General features: G+C 42.2%; 1 protein-coding gene across 3 annotated transcripts in view; it reads right to left on the reverse strand.

Annotated features, from left to right (window-relative positions):
- The window catches only part of APBA1 (amyloid beta precursor protein binding family A member 1), a 112,597-nt gene that overhangs the window by 35,869 nt on the left and 54,703 nt on the right, over window positions 1-22,025 (reverse strand). For all 3 annotated transcript variants that reach the window (XM_025202993.1, XM_025202992.1, XM_025202991.1), the window contains 2 exons: window positions 19,727-20,931; window positions 544-645 (listed from right to left, as the gene is read on the reverse strand). In XM_025202993.1, the coding sequence (XP_025058778.1) occupies window positions 544-645; window positions 19,727-20,878 (1,254 nt within the window). In that variant the 5' untranslated portion in view covers window positions 20,879-20,931. The remainder of the gene's footprint in view (window positions 1-543; window positions 646-19,726; window positions 20,932-22,025) is intronic.

Here is a 22,025-nt window from a genome sequence, read left to right on the forward strand (position 1 = left end):
GGCAGCACCTTCCCTGCCCCTGCCCCTGCCCCTGCCCCACTCCCTCCCTCACTGTGGGGGCCTCGATCTGCACCCTCCCCCACACACCCCTTCCCCCCACAGACTTACTAACTGGACGCTGCTCTCCAAGCTTCCAGGTTGCATATCGGCTATCATATTGGTATCGGTTGATACAGCTGGTTAATAATTGGCCACTGGTATCAGCCAAAAAAATCTATATCGGTGCATCCCTACTTAGCAGTTGAGTGAACTACATGAGGTACCTAAACCAGTCAACAATTAAAGCCAAAGGCTATAATGAGCCAAGATAACTGGACGCTGCTCTCCAAGCTTCCAGGTTGCATATCGGCTATCATATTGGTATCGGTTGATACAGCTGGTTAATAATTGGCCACTGGTATCAGCCAAAAAAATCTATATCGGTGCATCCCTACTTAGCAGTTGAGTGAACTACATGAGGTACCTAAACCAGTCAACAATTAAAGCCAAAGGCTATAATGAGCCAAGAATATTGCAAATCAAAGCACAATGATTGCACCCTACCTCTTTATTTGTGGATGGTTCTGCTGTGCTGCAGACATCTTGATGATGTTGCCTACTTGACGATTCAGCGCCGCGGGGAGAAGAGGAATCAGGAGATGGAGACTAGACATGATAAAAAAAATAAAACGAAATAAAAATCTGAGTGACTAATGTCAAAATCTTGCTCCCTTTTTCTGTTAACTTGAAAGAAGAGAAAAAGGATCAAAGATGAAAAACAAACAACGAATAGAAACCATCACCAATAACAGTTATTATTTTTGGCCTGCAATAATTACAAGCTTGGTCTCTTGTTCCCACAAACAAGCAGAACTTGCAACTTTTAATCACATCAGCTGCAAAATTAAGGGGAGACTATGTTGTTGGTTAATAACTTGTTAATTTAAATATCTTGAAAAAAATTAATTAAAAGTTGTATCTGGGGTAAACAACATTGACTCCAAAAGTGTGACATGAAAATATGCCTTTTGGGGTTGAATAGGAGAAACCTGTATTGCCTGGCTTGAATGAATGTGATTTTCATATACTTTTTCTTGTCAGCCACTGAATAAAGATGCAGTTACACTACGTTCACCCACACAAGGCTATCTGTATTATATGCAAACAACTTAGCCTGTTAGCCTGTTAGCTAGATGAAAACTGCAAACAATTCAGCTTCATATTCTGAAAAAACATGGTAAAACACATGAAGCGATAAAGATGAAAAAGTAACCCTGGTCAGAAAGTGAAGATGCATCTTTAAGATTATTTATCCTGAACCACCAAATGCCACACTCAGGGTCATCCTCCTACAGCCTAATTGGCTTTTTTGGGTGCAAGACAGAAGTGACATTTTTTGAGCTATCAGGCCCCTGAAAGCACCCTATATCCATGTCACAACTAGAGAGCCTGTTTTTTTCTGTTTAAAAAAACAAACAAACAACTCTCTGATAAAGAATCCCAAATTCTCTGATTAAAACCCCCAAAGTCCATTTTACTGTAATTAAAATGAAACACCACTATATATAGGTATCAGTTGAACATAGTGTTTTATTGATATATTAAAAATTTTAAAGCAGTTTGGAAGCCTACCAGTGCCTCAGTCATTGTAATAAAATAAATTCTAATTGCCTATATATTTTGGTGTTTGATTTTTTTTTTTAATCACGGAAAAATCAGAGCTCCCCCTGTCTCCTTTGTTTACCAGGATGCAGGTCCAGCTGCAGCTGTTCCCCTCCAATGCTTTGTAGAGCTGAGGAGCCCTGATATGCTTGTGCCCTGCTGCTGCCCATGCCATTGCCCCTCACTCCCAACCCACAGCCCCCCATCCCTCTCAGCTCTGCTGGTGCCCCTCACTCCTGACCTGCAGCCCCCTGGCCCTGCCAATGCCCTTCACTCCCAAACCACAGTCCTCCACCTCCCCCAGCCCTGTTGGTGCCCCTCACTCTTGACCTGCTGCTCCCCACCCTCCCACCTTGTCTCCAGCCCTGCAGTGTGGAGAAGACTGTGTGTGTGGAGCAGGGGGTGGGTGTGTGGGGCACATGCACCCCAAATTTATTTCCTCACAATGGGCCACGGGGTTGCAAACTGGCTAGATGGGCACTGGGTAGGAGCCACTTCCATGGCCCAGTAGGAGGGACCCAGGGCAGCAGGGAGTGCCACACTACCATGGCCACCTAAGTGAGGCACCCCCTGCCTACCCAGCAGCAGCAGGGAGGGCACAACTCCGTGCTGTCACTGTAAGCTCTGTGCCAGCTCACTGCCAAGGCTGCCAAGGCGAAGTGCTGCAGTGGCAGTGCGGAGTTGTGCCTCCTTGCTGCTGCCAGATGGGCAGGGGGCCTTGGTGGTCATGGTAGTGTTGTGCTCCCAGCTGCGGCAGCAGCACTGAGAGTCCCTGCCCCACTCCACCATCCTGTGCTGGGTCCCATCAGCTGGGCTGTGGACCCAGCTCCTACCCAGTGCTGGTCCCGACAGGCTGCAGCCTCGTGTCCCACTGTGGGCGTAGAAATCTGGGGGGATATGTGCATCATCTATGCCCCTCCACACGTTGCCTATGCCCCCACCTCCTAGACTTACCTACAGGGAGCTGCAGGAGCTGCTCTCCACCATGCTGCCTGGCTGCATTGCCAGCCATGTGCATGTGTGCATGGATGCATTCATATGGCACCCACTGCCTCTGATCACCCTCCTCCTGTTCCTCCCCAGACCAAAGCAGCCCCTTGCAGGCTGGAACTCTACCAGCCTGCAAAGCGAAACACGCAATTTACCAGCCTTTTCTCCTGTGATTTGTTCCTTTAACAGAGAAAATCTACGTTTTTCCATGGGAAAAAGAAAACCCGGATCCCTGGTCAAAACACACGTGCACAGCTGTAGAGTGCTTTTAAAATGGCCGATTGTGTGAAAAAGTAACCCTGGTCTTAGCAGGTATTACATTAAGGCACAGAGAAGCAGAGCACCATAGGGAAGTCGTGTTCCCTCCAGTTTTAATTTTCTGTGCAGGGTGCAGGGCTAGGCTAGTGCCCAGCTCTACTCCCTGGGCTGTCATGGGTAGGGAGGGGGAAGGAGAGGGAGCTCCCAGCTGCTGAATGGCAAGATCTGTGCAGTGGAGAATGGGACAGGAAATAGGGACCCCTCACTCCACATCCAGCCCCCCCAGCTGCTCTGTCTCAGGTACTGGGGGAAGCCAGGCCAGGCTCCTGAGGCAAGGGGGCTCCATCCCCCACCACTTCTGGCCATTCAGCACCCAGGACCAGCCTGCCGTGCTAAATGCTGTACAGACACAGACCTGTCGTAAGATGGACCCTCCCAAGTTTTTGTAATCTCTAGAGCACTCTAGAGCACTTCCTTTAGATTCATTCTTAGGTTCTGCATGTGGAAAAAGGATTAAGGCAGAAACTTTCTCAAGTACCACCTCCCTCCCTCCCCGCCTTTTCATTCTTGCAAAAATCATTTTTCCCTCTCAGCTAGGCTTACATAGCTTCCTGCAGCAACTTTCAGCAGCAACTGATTATACAGGAAAGTCACAGTAGGAAAACATTTGTCATCTTTTTTTTTTTTTAAATTAAAGCTTGAAGCTTAAGGGAATAGCAAAGAGAACTGATATCATATGATCAACCAGCTCTCTATGGGCTACCAGCACGTGTCTTGTGGAGTATGGTTTGGGGAAATTACTGTAACTAGAAGGGAGCATAGGAAGCACTGCTCAGAATGAGAAAGCTATTAGTAGTTATTTAAGGCAAAACTGGAAGTATTTTAAGGCAAATGGAGACAACAATATAATTGCAAAATGTGCAAGTATTCATAGAATTTAACCCAGAGAACCTTGTTTTCTAAACCAGACCTTTATGAGGAACGTGCAGAATATGCATTCACAGCTACTGTAACGAAATGCTAAAGGAAAGATTTTGCCACTAAGTTATACAAATTGAAACCCAATGTGATCCCCTCTAATGCACAAAAGTTTGGACCCTTAATTAATTTTATCAACCCACTGAATCTTTAAAATTGAGCAGATCATAAAATGCTTGACTGCTACTTTCCTAACTGCATGAGCAGCTGTGACATGCCTCTTCTTTGGGCCATCCAATGCCATTATATTACGACAAGCCCAACCTTTGATTTGGAACACCAGCATCTCTAACCTACGAGTCTTTTCTTGCTGGAGTCCCCACTTCAGCTGAACATTTGGACTCTGCAGGGAAAACAAAATGGCTTAAGATTCTTTCTGACTCAAAATAAGGTGTGACCTCTTTCCCCAGGAAAAAATTACGAAAAGGTAGCTCTCACCCATGAGCAACAGGTACTTAATGTATTTCCAGTTTTGAGAATGAATTAAAGATACCACAAAGGCACCCAGCTACAAGAACTAATTTAATATTTTAGCACTTAAATTATCCCCCAAATAGTTCTTTAAAATACCTCAATGCTGTCAAGTTCACATGCTCACGTTAAAATACATAAATCTGATTGTTAGTTTATCCTATACATTTAGTAGTTCAGCATTGTTTAAGATATGCACAGTGCTGCTTCAGTAGCTTTACAAAAATCGCTATAGGTGAACTCATGCCAAACTACTCTCATCTAAGTAGCGCTGGAATTATTCACTTATCGTAAGAGATCATAGAAAATGTCTTCTATCTACAGCACTGGTATTCCGGATGTAAAAGTCGCAGCTATACCTGGAGTCTGAACAAAAATATTAAAGAATACTAAATGGTAAATAAATTAATTAACAAAGCATACAACACAAGATATAGTTTCCTATAAAACACAATATATAAATAAAAATATTATTAGCTACTACAAAAACTGTCCCTGTGGAGGCGTGAGTGAAGGTCAGTTGGGGAGAACATAATATCTATTTGGCTTAATCATCATCCTCTAAGCAGATGGTACAAAGTATAATATGGAGTGAGGCTTACAACCTACAGGTAGTTTTTATGCTTGGACAGTTTGAGACAGACTCAGCAAGAGGTTGTAGAAAGACGTTTTGCTCAGCTGCTCCAAAACAATCTCTTTATAAAGTATCAATTAAAAAGAATAACTAGAACTGTTACTTGATCCTTTAACTAAACGATTTAAGAAACCTAATAAAAAAATCTGACAAGACCCAAGCAAAACATATATATATTAACGGTTCTGTTGTAACAATATTATATATGCTATCAGAATTGTGAAAAAGTAAGCAATGGCAGCCTTTTTTCTTTTCTTTGATGATCTACCTACCATCCTCCTACGATACTCAGCTTGGTATATCCAAAAATTCTCCATTTGATTTTTGGTGAAGTTTTGTTGTAACTAGAGTGTGCTCCACTTACAAACTGGAGATAAACTAGTGCTTAACTGCTATTGTGAACTTGGTTTAATAATGGAACTTGTAATAGGAGATGCAAGAGCACTGCATTATGTCAAACCTATCCAGTTAGGTCCTTAGGTTACTGTGAAGACACGTACCACAGCTAGTGAAACTACTGTCACGATAAACTGCTTTTGTTTTAAAAAGTGCCGTTATTTACCCATTGCTAGCGGCCAGGTATCTGGGAACAACAAAAAGAGCTTATTTACTGTCACACATGTAGGTTTAGTGGGGAAAAAAGTATCCAATAACTGATCATAGCAGAATTTCATAAGTGCTACTCAATTTAAAGATCAACATTTCTGATCCACAGTCCTTTGACTTTTCTTTCCTTAGATAAAGAAGGTTGTAGTGTGGAGTTGCTTCCTTTCTCAAACTACAAGAGAATGGGAATTAAATGAGGGTTCCTCAAATAAGTTAGCTAGTTAGAACCAGACAAAGGGTCTGCAAGGGTTGTTTACTACTGCATGATTAAAGTTACCGTTTAATTCTTCTCATTGATGCGTGCCTGTGTTTTATTGAACCTGGTGATCACTAGAGGGTGCCAGAAGGGGCAAATGGATTAGAACAGAGGTGGACAAGATGCAGCCCACCAAGCCATTCTATCTGGCCTGTGAGGCTCCTAAAAAATTTAGAAAATTAATATTTATCCACCCCTGGCTGCCTGTCCTGTGGCCCTCGATGGCTTGTCAAAACTCCGTAAGCGGCCCTCTGCCTGAAATAACTGCCCACCCCTGGATTAGAACTTGAAAGAACTGAGTTCCAACTTGAAAAAGCTGGAACCTGAGAGCAAGTGGAGCAATGCAGCCAACATGGAAAGACAAAGGTTTTTGTAAGTGATCTGCCTGCACAGTTACAGTCTACATTAAAAGGCAGTTAGTCATGGAAACATTGCAACCTCCTTTTGCCCTTCTGATGTCAGGCAGTAAAGCAGAGAACCTGAAGGCATTCAGACAAAATTTGAACAGTACCTAGCAGCCACAGGGGCATAAAAGAAAAATGACAAAGTCAATTTTTTAATCTTTCTGTGTATTGTGGGGGAGGAACCCCTGGCTGTTTACCTTTGAAGGAGGCCAAAATATGCAATTAAGTATAATACTGTTGAAATCTGAGCAGTACTGAGGGTCAAAAAAAAACGAGTTCCTTGAATGACACAAATTTGTGTGTGTGTGTATTACTGAACTAAAGAGACTAAGTAAGAATTGTGCTTTCGGGAACTTGACAGAATCTCTGATTGGAGATGGGATTAGTTGTGGCATTGCAGATAGAGTATTACAAGTAAAGCTACTGTGTGCAGGAGACTTGTCTCTAGAACAGACTATCCAAATGTGCAAGGTAGCATAAACCAGGCTTCACAGCTGAATGCATCAAAATGATGGTCTCTCAGATAAGCTAGTTAGAACCAGCCAAAGGGTCTGCATTGGTTGCTTAATGCTCCATGATTAACGTTTATAGTACAGTTCTTTTAATTCATGCATGCCTATTTTACTAAACTCAATCGCTACTATTTGCATCTACCCATCCATCATCTCATAAATTACAAGGAAGCCAAATGAATCTTTCCATGAATTTGGTTTCTCAGGTCTAACATTTACTAAGTGTTGAACCACAATTCCTTGGCTTCTACCAAGAGCACCTGTTAACCAGGCCCAGGACTACTTAGCTTCTAGGAGCAGACGAATCAGATGCATTCAGTCCAGCATGGCTGTAGGGCAAATTAGCAGTGGCAAATACCTGCGTGTGCAATGCATGAGGTTTGCAGCACCGCAGATGAATCTGCAGCGCCACAAACCACACGTGTCCTCGTTTGGACATACCCAAAGGTGTCATTTAATACAGTGATTTTCAACATTTTTACAAGCAAGGCACCCCTCTAAAACTTTTCAAAATTTTAGTGGCATTCCTTAAAACCCCCAGAATATAAATATATATTATGAATATAGCAATATAAAATTGTCATGACAGTGTTAATTATTAATTATTAGATTATTATAATTATATTAAGTTCACCCTGCTGCCCCCACTGTTGCAGCCAGATGCAAGCGCACCATGCATTTCTTACGGAGCCAGACTGGGAAGTGGCTATGGCAGGAGAAACTGTGCCTGCCATCCAATTTTCTGTTGCAGTCACTTCTCAGTATGGCTCTGATGTGCCTCCTGAAAACAGAGACGCATGGGGCAATTTCACCACAGGGCACAACACCCTGGCATGGTCTCATGGGAACCCAGTTGAGAACCACTAATTTAATGATTAGGGACCTGCCCACTAAAAAACTAGACTGAAAATATTACATTTTTCAAATATAGAAATAGCTGCTAGATGGTAACAGCTTCCTATCAAGGCTGATTTGTACATTGAAACCTGTAAGTGAAAACTTCTTTATTCCATCACTAATTCTCAGTACATGTATTGGATTATTTTGATTTGTTAGGCTATATCAAAATAAAAGAATAATTAAAACGGAGGTAAGAAAAGACAACACTACTGAATATGTCATATCTATTGAGCTATTATGTTCTTATATGTAGTGAATTTCTCCAAAAAAAAAACTGGTTAACCTCCACTAGATTATAGTTGGGTCCCTTAACTCTAGCCTTAAGTGCATACCTCTTTTAAAGTCTTCAAAAGGTAATTATTTCCACTTGTAAGGTACTAGCTTTACTAAGTCCTCCAGGTATGTTAATATCTATCCTAAACATCAAGAAATGCAAAATTTGCATTTGCCCTGGTAAGGTCTGCTTGAATGAATAATCATAATGAAATGCAGCTGATTGTGTTGCTGCAGGTGGTCCCTACAAAGAACCTTCACTGCTGACTGCATAAAAATTCCTGTTCAGAGGACTGCTGCAACAATGCATGCCTGAATTTTGTCCATTGGAAGGTTTTCTTTGCAACCAGAAAAGCTAGAAACTTTTCACTAAAACACATTAAGTAGGTCAGATCTTTCCAGCAAACCACAGAAATAGCAGGGAACTATCTTAATCCTGGCTTTTTACCTCATCATGGTAAATGTGGTTTTCCTCCACTTTTAACGTTTGTACCTTGACTTTAACTTGTAGCTTGACTTCAACTGCAGCACTTCATGTGTCAGTCTAAAGCAATTACTGCAGATCTTGTCCATGTTTTTTCAGAAGACATCAAAATTGTTTGCATCATAGGTGGTGTTCTAGTTTACAATGTAGAAAATCAAAGTTGTTTTCATCTTTCCATAAATTATTTAAAATTGAAATAAACAAGAACAACAACAACAACAAGTCAACCCCTCTCGCCTAAATAATTACTAGGACTTGAATCAAACATCCACCATAACTTAAATATCCCTAGCTCCTTTTGGGGGTGGGGGAGGCAGGGAAGGGTATGCATCTTCCAACACAGTAATGCATAAACATCTCTCTTCTATGTGGCTGATGAACCAACACAAAGCCTTTGCCCTAGTGATTAAAATGTTCATTGTTACTAGGCATGTTGTATAATAGTAAAACTTCATATCAGCAACATGCAGCCCAGTGAAGGCTTGAATTTCAAATGTGTTCCAAAAAGAAACTCAGAAAACTTTGCTTAGAAAAGAAAACAGTATCACATTAATATAGCCAACCACTTATCCTTCTTTCACTTTTTTAAAGTTCATCTAGTATTGAAACCTGCTTAATAATTTAGACTAGACTTCTCTATTCCCTAATTAATAATAGATAACTCCTGCTGTGGAAAAAAACAGAAACACATTCATCTCTGTGAAACTGCTCTAGTGACAGCATGATAAGAACTGAGGAAAACTGGTGCAGAGAAGTTTAAGTTTTCAACAAAATGAATCTGATATTGTATGCAACCCAAAGCAAAAAGAAACACACTATACTTTGGCTCCTTGGTTCCTGAAACTTTGTCTTCTAATGTTATATTCTGCTTCCCAGAACCAATCCAGCCATACATGCAATTTACCATTATAAAATAGCAGCAGCATACATTACCTTTTGGTATCTCAAACTGGCAGGCATAGTAAAAAGTCTTTTAAACATAGATTTTGGACACCAGTGACAGAGAGCTGAGAAACTAAAGAGGCAGAACCAAAGGAGCCAAGTGGGCACATGTGTCAACAGTGTCTGGTTCACTGATTCACTACAGATGGATGACCGGTGAAGATCTGGAGAGAGCAACTTCCCTTCCCTAGGCCTAAAATTAAAGTCCCCACCCAAAGAACACTCACTGTTTCCTATGTACCATGCCAAATGATGGTAGGGGAGGCCTGCTCCTTTTCTCTGACCAAGGGAAGACAGAGGTGGTCTTAGATGAGTTGCCTTGTAAACCAGCTCTGATGGTTTTTGTTTTAGAAAAGCAGTTGGCTTCTTCTAGCCTTCTGTAGGAAGACTCAGTAATCCTTAACTGAGTATCCTGTTCTTCTTGCTAGTTTGAAGTTTTATAAAGCTGACATGGGCCTTTCGGACAAGTTATACTTCAGAATACCTTGCTGAATTTTAATATTACCATTGCACAAAGCTGCAACCTAGTTTTTCAATAGCTCGGACCCCTCCCAACTACCAGGTCTGTGCACTGAAGGGATGATCTAGACATGGATTTCCCCTGCTACAATGCAGAAGCGTCTGGTCTTTGAGACTCCCCTACCTGAAGCCATCAAGAAGTTATCAATAGCTTAGCTCTAGTGAAAATATAGAAGGATTGGGTAAGTGGCCATAGCTAGCTCAAACCTATTGGGCCTCCACAAAAAATAAGTCTGCTCTACAGAGCTGCATGCATCACAGGGGCTCTGCTAGAATGGAGATGGTATGCATAGCCTTTTCTATAGGGAATCTCCGTCTTCAAACCCCACACATGTATGTGTGAAAAACTCCTTGAAGGGATCCTTGGGGAATTTTTTCCCTGTTAGAGCTTCTTTCTATGCACACTATTCAGGAGGGGAATAAGCTGCACATTTGAGATTAGATGTTCATTGGTCTTGAAAGGTGAAACGTAACTCTGTAGCTCCACGGTCTCCTCAGTCAAGTGTCTTAAGTGCTCAGTGTCACAGCCACAGTCTATACAGGCTTAACTGATGGCATATCTGAAAAGGCAGTACTTTATAGGGTTCTATTCTGCAACCAGATGTGGCTGAGTTGCAAGGAAATTTCAAGGACTTCTGTTTAACAGAAACAAGAAAGTTACTTAAATTGCTAACCATGTAAATTTTGATATCAGAATAAATTCCTAGTGTCTACCAAATGTGAAAATGGGTGGAAACCAAAAGATACACTGTTGTAACCACCAGTTTGCATAAGAAGTTGAATGTCCAGAAACACAGATCAATTTGTGTGTTTGTAAATCTGCAACACTGTGAATAAAAATTCAGGGTTCCAAATTCTGGGCTCACTTATCCCTTGCAAAAGTCCACTGAAAGGACTGACACTGTACAAGGTGTGAGTTAGTACAGTTTGCCTCATTGGGCATGTCTACACTTGCGATTAATTTGATGCAATAAGCTCTGGCACATAATTGCACTGGAGTTTATTGCTTCTGGGCACGCTGTTTGAATGTGCACCCAGGACACTGAGCTGAATCTGAGCAGCTCCAGTTGGCAGAGGGCCTGGGGAAGGGGCAGGGGGTCAGCCTGCTGGACCGGGGCTGCCCCAATCTGGCTCAATGTGCTGTGGCAGAGCTGGCTGGGGCATGAGGATGCTCCAGTGCAGGGCTGGCTGACACGCAGCCCCCACACTGTCAGCTCCGCAGTAAACATCTTGTGTAGATGCACCCATTCTGTCTTAAATGGATGCCTTGGTATTTTATTTATTAGCTGATTTTTACTCTCTACAACACTTGATCACAGCAGCTCATCATGTGGACATGCTCATGACTGCTGGATGATTGGCAGTGTTAAGTGCATGTGTGTGGGGGGGCAAGGGGAATGGAAGGAATTGGCTAGCAGATTTAACCCTTAGCAACCTAGAAATAAACATAATTATTCATAAGTAGGGTTTCCCATAAGTACCTCATTTATATTCTTCCTTGTTGTTGTTTCTAAGGCATAATGCACAACCCTTCTCCCAGAGGCTGGCTTTTTAAACATAACTGAGCACCCCAATGTGATCCAGTCTCTTATCCCAGCTACTGATCCATCCCCTATGAAGCATCCAGCTTTGATCCATATGCTGAATACTACAGGGTGACATTTACTTTCCTCAGACAAAAAAGGCAAAGGAAAAACCTGCCACATTAAATATTGTCAACTGCAAAGCATTCTTCTGTTTCCATGGCTTCATCGCTTTCTCTGAGGAAAACTACGAGCTAGGTGATGTGGGATTGTTATTCTAATCCTTGGCCAAAGCTGTAAGGTTTTGTTCATTATTTCATTAATGGCACAAAATAGTTACAAATATTCAAAAAAAGGATTTTATCTTGAAACCAAAAAGCTGATTTCAGCTTCCTTATGAAAGAATGGGGGAGGGAATCGTTTTCAGAACTAATCTGAAAGAATACGATGTACAATACTAGTAATAAGCATGGATTTTAGTCAGAGTAGTAAGTATTTGGTAGTTCTGAAAAAACAAAGAAGCGTGCAAAACCACCTCAGTAAAAAAACACCTCCTTTGATCTAATTTGCTTTTATTTCAGTTACAGATGAAGTCATATCTCTGGCATGCATCATCGTTACAGGTGAAGTAATATGTCTGGCATGCATCAGTAACATCGGAAAGCCCTTCCCCCGACTTTTCCAAAACCTTATTTGTGGGGGCTGGGGGAATACATGTTTTGATAAATGGGCTTGTCTTCTACTATATTTTTATTACAAAAATCAATCCCTTGTGTTCACTTAATCAAGGCAATCCTATTTTGTTCAGCATGCTGCTAACCAGTTCAATGAGAAAATGGATTTGCTCAGACTTGTGTGTTGTACCAAGCACCTTACTGAAGAAGTGCAAATAGAGGTAGAAGCAATTACCTTCACTGAAAAAGAAAACAAACAGAAAGAACTCCACAATACACTCTGTTCTCCTCAGCTGACAGGCACATTTCTCAGTCTCCTGTTATCCTTTTGTATCACAGGTTAAGATCACGCTTTCTGCTCCCCAGAATTCAGGTTCCTTGCATACCTGACAAAAATCTATCTGCAATTTCAGCCAATGATCATCATCATCAATTATCTGCATCATAGGCAGCACTAAAAGATAGAATCAGAGGACTCCACTGTGCTAGGTACTGTACAAATATAAAATAAAAGATGATGCCTGTCAAAGAGAACTTGTAGTTTAATGTATTTTAATAAAAGTCACAAATGTGGATTTAAGGAAACAGCTGCTTATCACTGGACAAATGCCCCAAATTACGAATCGTAGTCTGCAAATTTGCTATTCTGGAAGGGGCTTCGAATTTTCACAAAACGTGAAGTCAATGGGAATGGTGCCCTGTTGGCAGCTATCAGAAAAAGTGCAGCCCATCATAGGATCCCTATAGCCTGATGTGAGGAGATCGCTGGCATTTAGGACTGTGAACAGGCAATAAACAGGAGCAGTACAGCAAAAGCCGCGTTAACTGGCACTTAATTAAACAGCATGCTCTATTAACTAGCATACCAGTTGACGCTGGTCGACACGGCAAAAGGAAAACTGGAAGTGGGACTTCCAGTTTTGTCAAATCCCACAGCCTGGGGTAAAGTAGCCTGCGCGGAGCCCCCTGTCCCTTTCCCCTGGCAAACTGACACCAGCAGAGAGGCGGGAAGGGCGGCACAGTTAATCTGAGATGTGGACGCGCCGGGAGAGGCGTCTTTCCCTGACCAGGCAGACGCCTCTCAGATAACTGGCACATTAGGTTATGCGGCACCCCCATTTCCCATGGGTGCCGGATAATGGAGCTTTTGCAGTATTTTAAGCAAATGTTGTCCCAAGAAAGAAACCACACCTGGCCTGTTGCCCAAAAGTTGCAGTAGGATAATGCATGGAATAGTGTGATGCATATTTGTATTGTAGGAGAGAAATAATAATGATTTTTTATTATTTGAAACACCATGTTATAAAAGTAAGAATTGTTTTGCAATACAAAATAAAATGGGTCACTTTGCCCCTTCATATCTGAATGCCATATGACTACCGATGTCCAACAATATACTCTATAAAGAGTTTGATTCTCAGAGGTGCTGAGTATCTCACTACTACAAAGTCTGGTCTATGTATGAAAGAAAAAGATATGCAGATATAACTGTAAAAATATAGCTATTTCAAATGCCTTTACATGGAGTCCATCCACAAGAACTAGGAAAAATTTGTAGAAGATGGATGTTAAAACCGGATTACATGTCAAATCCTGCTTCAATCTTACCTCATGTCATTCCACACTACAGATGGGACCACAAGCATACCAGGATTTGTCCATATAGGGGCACAATAGGAATCTATTATTTGTATTAACGTTCCCTGTTGAATAGCATTGGCTTCACATGATGTGATCTGAATTGCATTCACAATTCACCTAGAAGTTAAACAGTTTTGGATTTCTGATGATTTTTCAAAGGTTCACTTTTCAAAGGTTCACTTTTGGTCCACTGAATGTAATCTATTGGTCCATTTCACTTCAGGCATAAATTTTAACGCCATTAAAAGTTGCTTCCAAAACAAAAATAAGATGAAACACGAAAAGGTATAAACTCAACTTCTGCAACTGCCAGGGCAAAAATCACAGGCTAAGTGGTTTTGGACTGAATCTACTGTAATTTGGTAATAATCCCCAAGTGTAAAAAACTTCATGAACTACCACAGATTGTAAATCTAAACAATAGCCTTTAATATCCAGGTCCCAGAAGTGATAAATTTTACAATTACATGACAATTTATCTGAGATTGTAGTAAATTCTAGAGATTGCAATCTAAGTCAGTGGGGAAGAAGTTTTCTTGGGAGTTCACTGCAGGAGGAAAACAGGGAGCAGGAGACACTGTGTGGATGCACAGGTGTGTGTGTGTTTGATGCTTTTTGGTGAGTTTTTGTTGTTGTTTTTCTCTTTTCTTCTTCTTCTTTTTTTTTTTTTGCTTTGTTTACATCCTAGATGTCCTCCAGGGAGCAAAGTAGGCATAAATGGAGACTGGATTAGCAATTATGACTTGAGTGGAATGTTCCATGCACGTGTTCTCCCAGAGGGTCAAGACCATTTCACCTACATCAAGTGTAAGCTGGTATCTATCCTGGAGGAAAACAGCAAAAGGTTGGAAGCACAGATATTCACACTATGTGTTACCAAGGTAAATAAAGATTTCTTGGACAGAAGTTGAGAGAGGCTGGCACTAGAGAGACCAAAGGGCAATGAGAAGAAGTGGCACTATGTGACTACTAGGAGGTCCCCAGAATTCAAGAGGAACAGACTGAAGTCAGCAGACTCTTTCAAGCACTCTTCAGTGGAACAGCTGAGGAAACATCAGTAGGCAAGACCTGAAGGACTTGGCAACCTAGAGAGCAGGAAACGCAAGGCCCCAGGGGTGGGGGCTCTAAGACCACTGCACCAATAACAAAGAGGGGAGTGGTGGCTGGCAACTCTCTTCTGCGGGAGAGAAAAGCACCAATTTGTCATTTGGATTTTGTGTCCCAGGAAGTGTGGTGTTTGCCTACAGCTTGTATTTAGGATGTTACAGAAAGACTGCTAGAGCTCACCCATCCATCAAGACTGCTACCCTTTCCTGCTCATCTATGTAGGCACCAACAATACTGCCAGGAATGATTGAGCAAACCAGTGGCGACTGCAAGGTTCTTGGCAGGAGGATTAAGGAGCTTGGAGCACAAGTAGTGTTCTCATTAATCCTCCCTGTGGAAGTCAAAGGCCCAAGGAAGGACCATTGTGTCATGCAAATAAACACGTGGTTGAAAAGGTGGTGTTGACATGAAAGCTTCAGATTATTTGCGAGTGGACAGATGTTCTGGGGAGGAGGACTGCTATCAAGAAACAGGATCCACCTAATCAAAACTGGAAGGAGCATCTTTGGGTGTTGTCTGGCTCAAAGGACAGCTTTAAACAGGGTTCTATGGGGATAGTGAACAAAAGTTTCCAACAACAGAACAAACAGATAGGAAAGGACTGGAAGAAGCAGCTCTACCCTAGTAAAGAGCCAGAGAGTCACAGGGCAGCATCAAGTGATAGGTCGAAATTCAAAATATGTCTAATGTATATATATACAAATTAGAAAAGTATGGGGAATAAACAAGATGACCTAGAATTCACAGTCTGTGAAAATGACTATGATCTGGTTGGTATCACTGAGACCTGGTGGGACAGCTCTTATAACTAGAATGTCAACACTAAGGGCTAAACATGGTTTTAGGAGGACACTTTGTACGTGAAAAATATATATACTATTCCTTGGTTCAGGAGGAAAAAGATAGACGATCAGAATGTTTCTGAGTGAAGATAAAAGGAAAAGGATGCAGCACTGAAATAATGGTAGGAATTTACTATAGGCCACCAAATAGGGAAGAAGAGGTGGCTGAGGCACTCTTCAAGGAGCTGACAAAATTATCCAAAAACTATGAGATGGTACTGATAGCAGACTTCAATTTCCAGATATCTGTTGGAAGAACAATACAGCCAAACAAAGTGTCAAGCAAGTTCCTAACTGATGTGGAGGACAACTTTCTGTTCTAGATGGTGAAGGATAGAACTTGGGGATCATCTATCTTGGATCTTGTCCTGACTAATAGGGATGAATTGGTGGAAGATGTGAAAGTGATGGGAAACATGACAGAATCCATGATCCTGAGATGGGGAAAAGTATGAGGTCAGCAGAACTAAAACACTATAAAAGGAGATTTCAACTGATTCAAGGAAATAATAGGCATGGTAACATGGGAAAAGAGATTGAAGGATAAAGGCACCCAGGACAGTCAGAAACTTCTAAAGGGCACGGTATTGGAAACTAACAAGATACCATTCCAATATGATGGAAGCACAGAAAGAATAGTAGAAGACCAATGCTGCTGCTTATGGATGCCTTAAATGCAAAAGGAAAGCATACAGGCAATGGAAAGATGGGCAGGTCACCACGAAAGCATACCAGGAAGGCAAAAGGTAAAAAAAAAAAATGAGCTGCACCTGGTAAGGGAGGTTAAGGACAAGAAGAAGAGGTATGCTGGCCAGGAAGCTGTGGGTCCACTTTTAAATAGCTAAGATGAACTCTTTAACAGAAGATGCAAAGAAAATGGAGGTACTCAACAGCTACTTTGCCTCAGTCTTCACAAAATTTAAGGTGTTATCAGACACCTAATAAGAATCATTTGGATAAGAAAGAGGACAAGCAGAGAGGTGAGATAACAAAAGAAAGAGTCAGCAAGCTTTTGGTGGGTCTCAAGTATTTAAGTCTGCATTCCCTTCATCTACACAAGTAGTTACTTTGGTGCAGGATGTGATCAAGTTTGTTTGGCAGGATTTATTCTCTGTAAATCTGTTCTGGGTGCTTGTGATCAGTTTTTTCTCCTCTAGATGCTTACAAATGGATTTGCTTTATAATATGCTCCAGTAAGGGCCTTGTTACACCTTACACTGTGAGCCATACATGTTGATTGGTGTTAGTGCTAACTCAAGTTTAGACCAGTTGCACTTCAGGCCAGTGAGCCTGGAGGACTGAAAGGTAAGAATCCCCCTACCTCCAATTCTGGGATCCCCCCCTTCCCCTGCCCCACCTACTCATGGGCTGCCTGTGCTGTCTGTTCCAGGGGAGCTGGCAGGGAAAGGGTAATCTTCCTGCCCAACCCCTGCTGCTACTGCTGGGCTGCTGCTCTTCTCTGGGCTAAGCCCAGCTCAGACAGCAACAGTGGCAGTTGTGGCTGGGCAGGCTGGTTAACTCTTCAGTGAGGTGTTTATACTAAGGTGCAGCCTAGAGTGGCTACACTTTATTGTAACATAAACTGGGTAACAGTGATCAGAGATAATCCACGTAGATGAAGGGAATGGAGAAGGTATAATGTATCTGGACTAGGCAGAGATTTTGACAAAGTCACTTATGACCTTCTTATAAACAAGATAGAGAAATGCGCACTAGAAAAAATTATTATGAAGTAATTTTTACTCTACGGTAGTCAATTGGTTTGATAGCTACAAGCAAAGGGTAATTATAAATGGATCCATGTCAGAATGACAGGAAGTTTCAAAAGGAATCCCACAGGTCTGTCCTGGGCCCAATGCTTTCTAACATGTTTATTAACGATTTGGATGCTAGCATAGAAAGCTTCTTCAGCAAATTTGCAAATGACTCTTACTGGGAAGGACTGTGAACATGTTGGAGGACAGGAATACAATTAGGAAAAATCTTGATGGGATCTAACAAAATGAAGTTCTGTGCTAATGAATGAAAGGTGCTATACCTCAGGAAGAATAATCAAAAATACAAATGCAAAATGGGTGGCACCTGACTGGATGGCAGCTCTACAGGGAAGGATATAGGATTCATGGTAGAACATACGCTCAATATGAGTCTGCAGTATGATGTAGTTTCACAAAAGATGAATGCAGTTTTGGAATGTATCAATAGAAGCGTTAGGTGCAGGACACAGCAGGTACTAGTGCTTCTTTACTTGGCACTTGGCACCTTTACTTGGTTAGGTCTCATCTGGCATACTGTGTACAATTTGGGTTCCACATTTCAAAAGGGACATGGAGAAGTTGGAGAGGGTCCTGATGCAGGTGACAAAAATGATTGGTCTTCTAAGCCCTTTATAAGACAAGAAGTTGAAGGGAACAGGCATGTCCAGCTTGCAGCAAAAGTACATGAAATTAGTCATCAAATATCTGAAAGCCTTCCATAAAGAAAAAAGAAAATACCTTTTCTATTTTCCTGCAGAGAGCAGGACATAGACCAATGGCCTGAAGTGTAGCAAAGTAGATTTAGATTGGATACCAGGAAAAACTTCATTATTAGAATAATGAGGCAGCAGTATAGACTGCCTAGGGAAGTTATGGACTCTCTATTATTGGCATTTCCCATGCTCCTGGGTTTTGCTGATTGCCACATGGAGCTAAAAAGAAATTTTCTCCCCTCTTGCTGCTACATATGTCAGGATTGCTTTGGGGGTTTTTTTCCCTTCCTTGGAAGCATGCTGGGACTTAAACCTGGAGGTTCTTGGCTACAGCATGTTGCCCCTCTGCCCAGGGTTACACCAGTCACCATGCTTGGGGACAGGAAGGAATTTTACCCCATGATCAGATAGGCACAGTTTTAGGGTTTTTGCCTTCCTCTGTAGCAGGTGACATGGTCCTATTCCTTGGATGTTTTGAGCATATTTTAACAACCTTCTCAGCAACAGGACATTGGCTCCTGCTGTCCCTCTGCTTTATCTGTGACAGTTTAGGTTATGTCCTGTGGTTGTGTCAAGGTTGACTGTAGTTTTGTTAATACCATATTTACCCAAATCCAAGATGACTCTGAATTTAAGATAACCTCCCCCAATAATTAGATTCTAGACATGGAAAATGTATACATTTGTTATAATTTTCCATGTCTACAAGCACATTATTGGAGGATTAACTTTAAATTTGTGTCATCCCCCCACCACTGCAGTATGGCAAGCAGTTATGGGGGGCAGGCAGAAGGGAAGTCAAGTGGCCTGATTCTAGCCCCTTGCTCCCTGCTGCCTGTCTCCTCCACCAGTGTCCTCCTACTTCCCCTCTTCCCAAAACTGTCTGCATGCCCTGGCACATGCTCCCTGCCCCCCAGCCTGTACTTGAATTCAAGATGATTTTTTTCCCTATGCAACATGAGGAAAAAAGCCCCTCATCTTGGATTTGAGTAAATACAGTAGTTTAGACAATGGACTTGTATAGGATGGTTTGGGTAGGGTGATCCTGCCTTGGGCAGGGAGCTGGACTAGATTACCTCTGAAAGTACCTTCCAGTCCTACTTTTCCATGATTCTATGATTTCAGATATGTCTCTGAGGCACCCAACTTCTGTAAGACCCATGAGAAATACATTGTGTAAAAAAACAAAAACAAAACCAGAAAAAAACCCATAGCAAAAAAATGAAATCTGTAAACACTAACAGCATTGCAAGGTTACGTGTCATCTGGAAGAAATGCAAAACTACCAGAAGCATGCAGGACTTTATAAGTCTGAGGTAAACTGGTTGGCAGCCACTCTACTTATATCAGTGATAGGCCTATGAGTTTGGAAATAAACTCCATTGGTAAAACACAACAGCCTGTAAAATATAAGAGTGAAACAGACAAAGTGTTATACACTTAACAAGTAACAGAATAAGCCATGTAGTATAATGTAAACTGCAATGAGACAGAGAGAGAGAAAGAAAGAGAGAGAGGCAGTGTATGCCAAGAAAGGGTTATATTACCTATCCCTTCTTTCTTTAATTGTATGGAGCAAGCCAATAGCTTTATATACTTACATCTCCATCTAGTGGCCTCTGATCATCACAGTCCCTGGTTGGGCTGATGTCCTGTCTCATCACCCATATGGGTTCTTTTGGTTCATCAGGCGTATAAGGAGAACGAATGGTCCTTGTCTTCACTTCCTCAATAGCCTCTTTAATGTCTTTGATGGCCAATGATATTGCATCCCTTTTTTCCTTGCTATATCTCTGCACTGACTCTCCTGAGCTGACTACAGGCCTAGGGCCAGTTGGGAGCTGGCCATTACTCTCATGCCCCCCGCCACTGGGTGTCTGGGCACGTTCCAAGTTCTGCTCTGATTCTGGCATGTCTTCACCAGCCTTGTCCAGGCTCTGAGAGCTCATGCTCTGTTTGACCTCAGCTACAATTTGATCAATATCTTCTTCTTGTTCGTAACTGTCCATCCGTGGATAGGGAGCAAATTCTGCCTCCTTCTCAGGGCTGTCAGACTCTCCATCAGACCGTTCATCATAGTGGTGAAGGCGTGCACCAAGAGCTTCCTTGCGATAGTTGTCTGCTTCCTCCCTTTCCTGCTCGTAAAGCCGGAGACCCTCCCTGACATCCAGGTCAGGTGCATCTCCTATCTCCTCATACACATGCTCCTGCAGTCCATAGTCGGCATAAGGCTCAGCATACTGCTCATCTTCCCCTCGGTGGAAGAGCCGGTGAGTGTAGACATACCCTGAATAGGCTGCATTCATGGCTTCCTCATGTTCAATGGCGTGAAAGTGTAAGCGGTTTGGAAGAGTTCGGTTATGAATGGACTCGGCATGCTCAGCCTCAGCATTTTCCGTGTACTCCTCAGACTCTGGTCTATACTGTACTGCATAGGCGGTCTCATCCTCATTCTCCTGAACTCTATCAATGTCATAGCTGTCCTCTGCTGTGGCTATGACATCCCCTTCGGCAGTATCTGTGTGATTGTGGAAGCCACTCTCAGTGCTGGCTGATCGAGCTAGCATTCCTTCCTCCTCCTGCCCAGACTGTCCTCCTTGGCTGCTATTGGTATGCCTTGGGTAATGAGTTGCATACTGCTGTTCCTCCTCTACCTCAGAATGCTCTAGGTCAGCCTCCACTGACTCATTCACCTCTACGTTTGCTGGCTCTTCATTCACCTCCCCCTCAGGTGGTCCCACCAAATGGTTCATGGCAAGGTCTGGAATATAGGCCACTTATTCTATTGACATCTTGTCTACTGAGACTGGAAAGAAGTAAAAAGAAAAAAGAAAAAGATAAAGAGTTATTATAAAACACCATTAGGAAGCCATGTGATGTCAATAAATAATGCAGAAACAAAGGGCATCTCTGTTTTTGTACAGACAGGCTCACAGCCTTATCAGTACTAGACTCAGTAGGCAGCAATTGCAGAACATGGATTGTCCTGTAGACGGTCTAACAACTATGCTGCACATCTGAACATGAGGTCTTGGTCCCCACAGTAATTGCATGGGTCACATTTTTATGGACAGATTCCAAGTGAAAGAATTCAGTCTTAGCTCAAGTAATGTAAAATTGATTAATTCTAGTTACTGGATTGGAGTTATGCCAACAAGAGTTTGGAGTAACCGAGATCAGAGTTTAGCCCTTCACGTGCAGAAAGAAGACGACATTTTCTATTGTTACATACAGCATCTAACTAAATACTAATTGTTTTTTTCTTCTCATTTTGGAAGCAAGCACATGCTTTTGTTACTTTAAAAAAAAAAGGGGGGGGGTATGTATGCACACATTCCCAATTTAGCACACTGACAGAAAGCAAGGTTGGCAACTCTCACAATACTGTCTCTCAGTTCTAGTTTACTCTGTTACGATCTTGTTATTTTCTGATAAAACTCCTCATGATCTCCTGACACCCTGCAGTTTTATTGTCAATTTATCCTTCTATTGAAAATGGCTGCCATCCTGCATCTCTTGAGGACAGGATACAGGTTATGGTTATATGGAGAAGTCATGTGGCAGGAAGCACAGAGAAATATGAGAGGCAGGGGCCAGAGGAAAGATGAACAGAGAAGGGTGGGAAGGACAAGAAAGGAGATTGAGAAACAGCATGGCAGTGAGAAGGCAGTGGAACATGAAGAGAGGAGAAAATAACTTTCATTTTTTTATGTCCTTGTGACAAGGTATTTAGCATAATTTGCAGATTCGTTGGAATCTGACAGGCCGCACCATAAACGTTTCTGCTTTGGCTTCAAATTTGCAACTTCTGGGTGGTCAACTGTGCACCTTAGTGCCTGTACCACCCCAGCCCTTGGGCAAATAACTGAAGACAAAGGAAAGAGAAGAAAGGGAGGGAAA

The sequence above is a fragment of the Alligator sinensis genome, unplaced genomic scaffold (genome assembly GCF_000455745.1).
Source record: "Alligator sinensis unplaced genomic scaffold, ASM45574v1 scaffold308_1, whole genome shotgun sequence".
NCBI classification, from domain to species: Eukaryota; Metazoa; Chordata; order Crocodylia; family Alligatoridae; genus Alligator; species Alligator sinensis.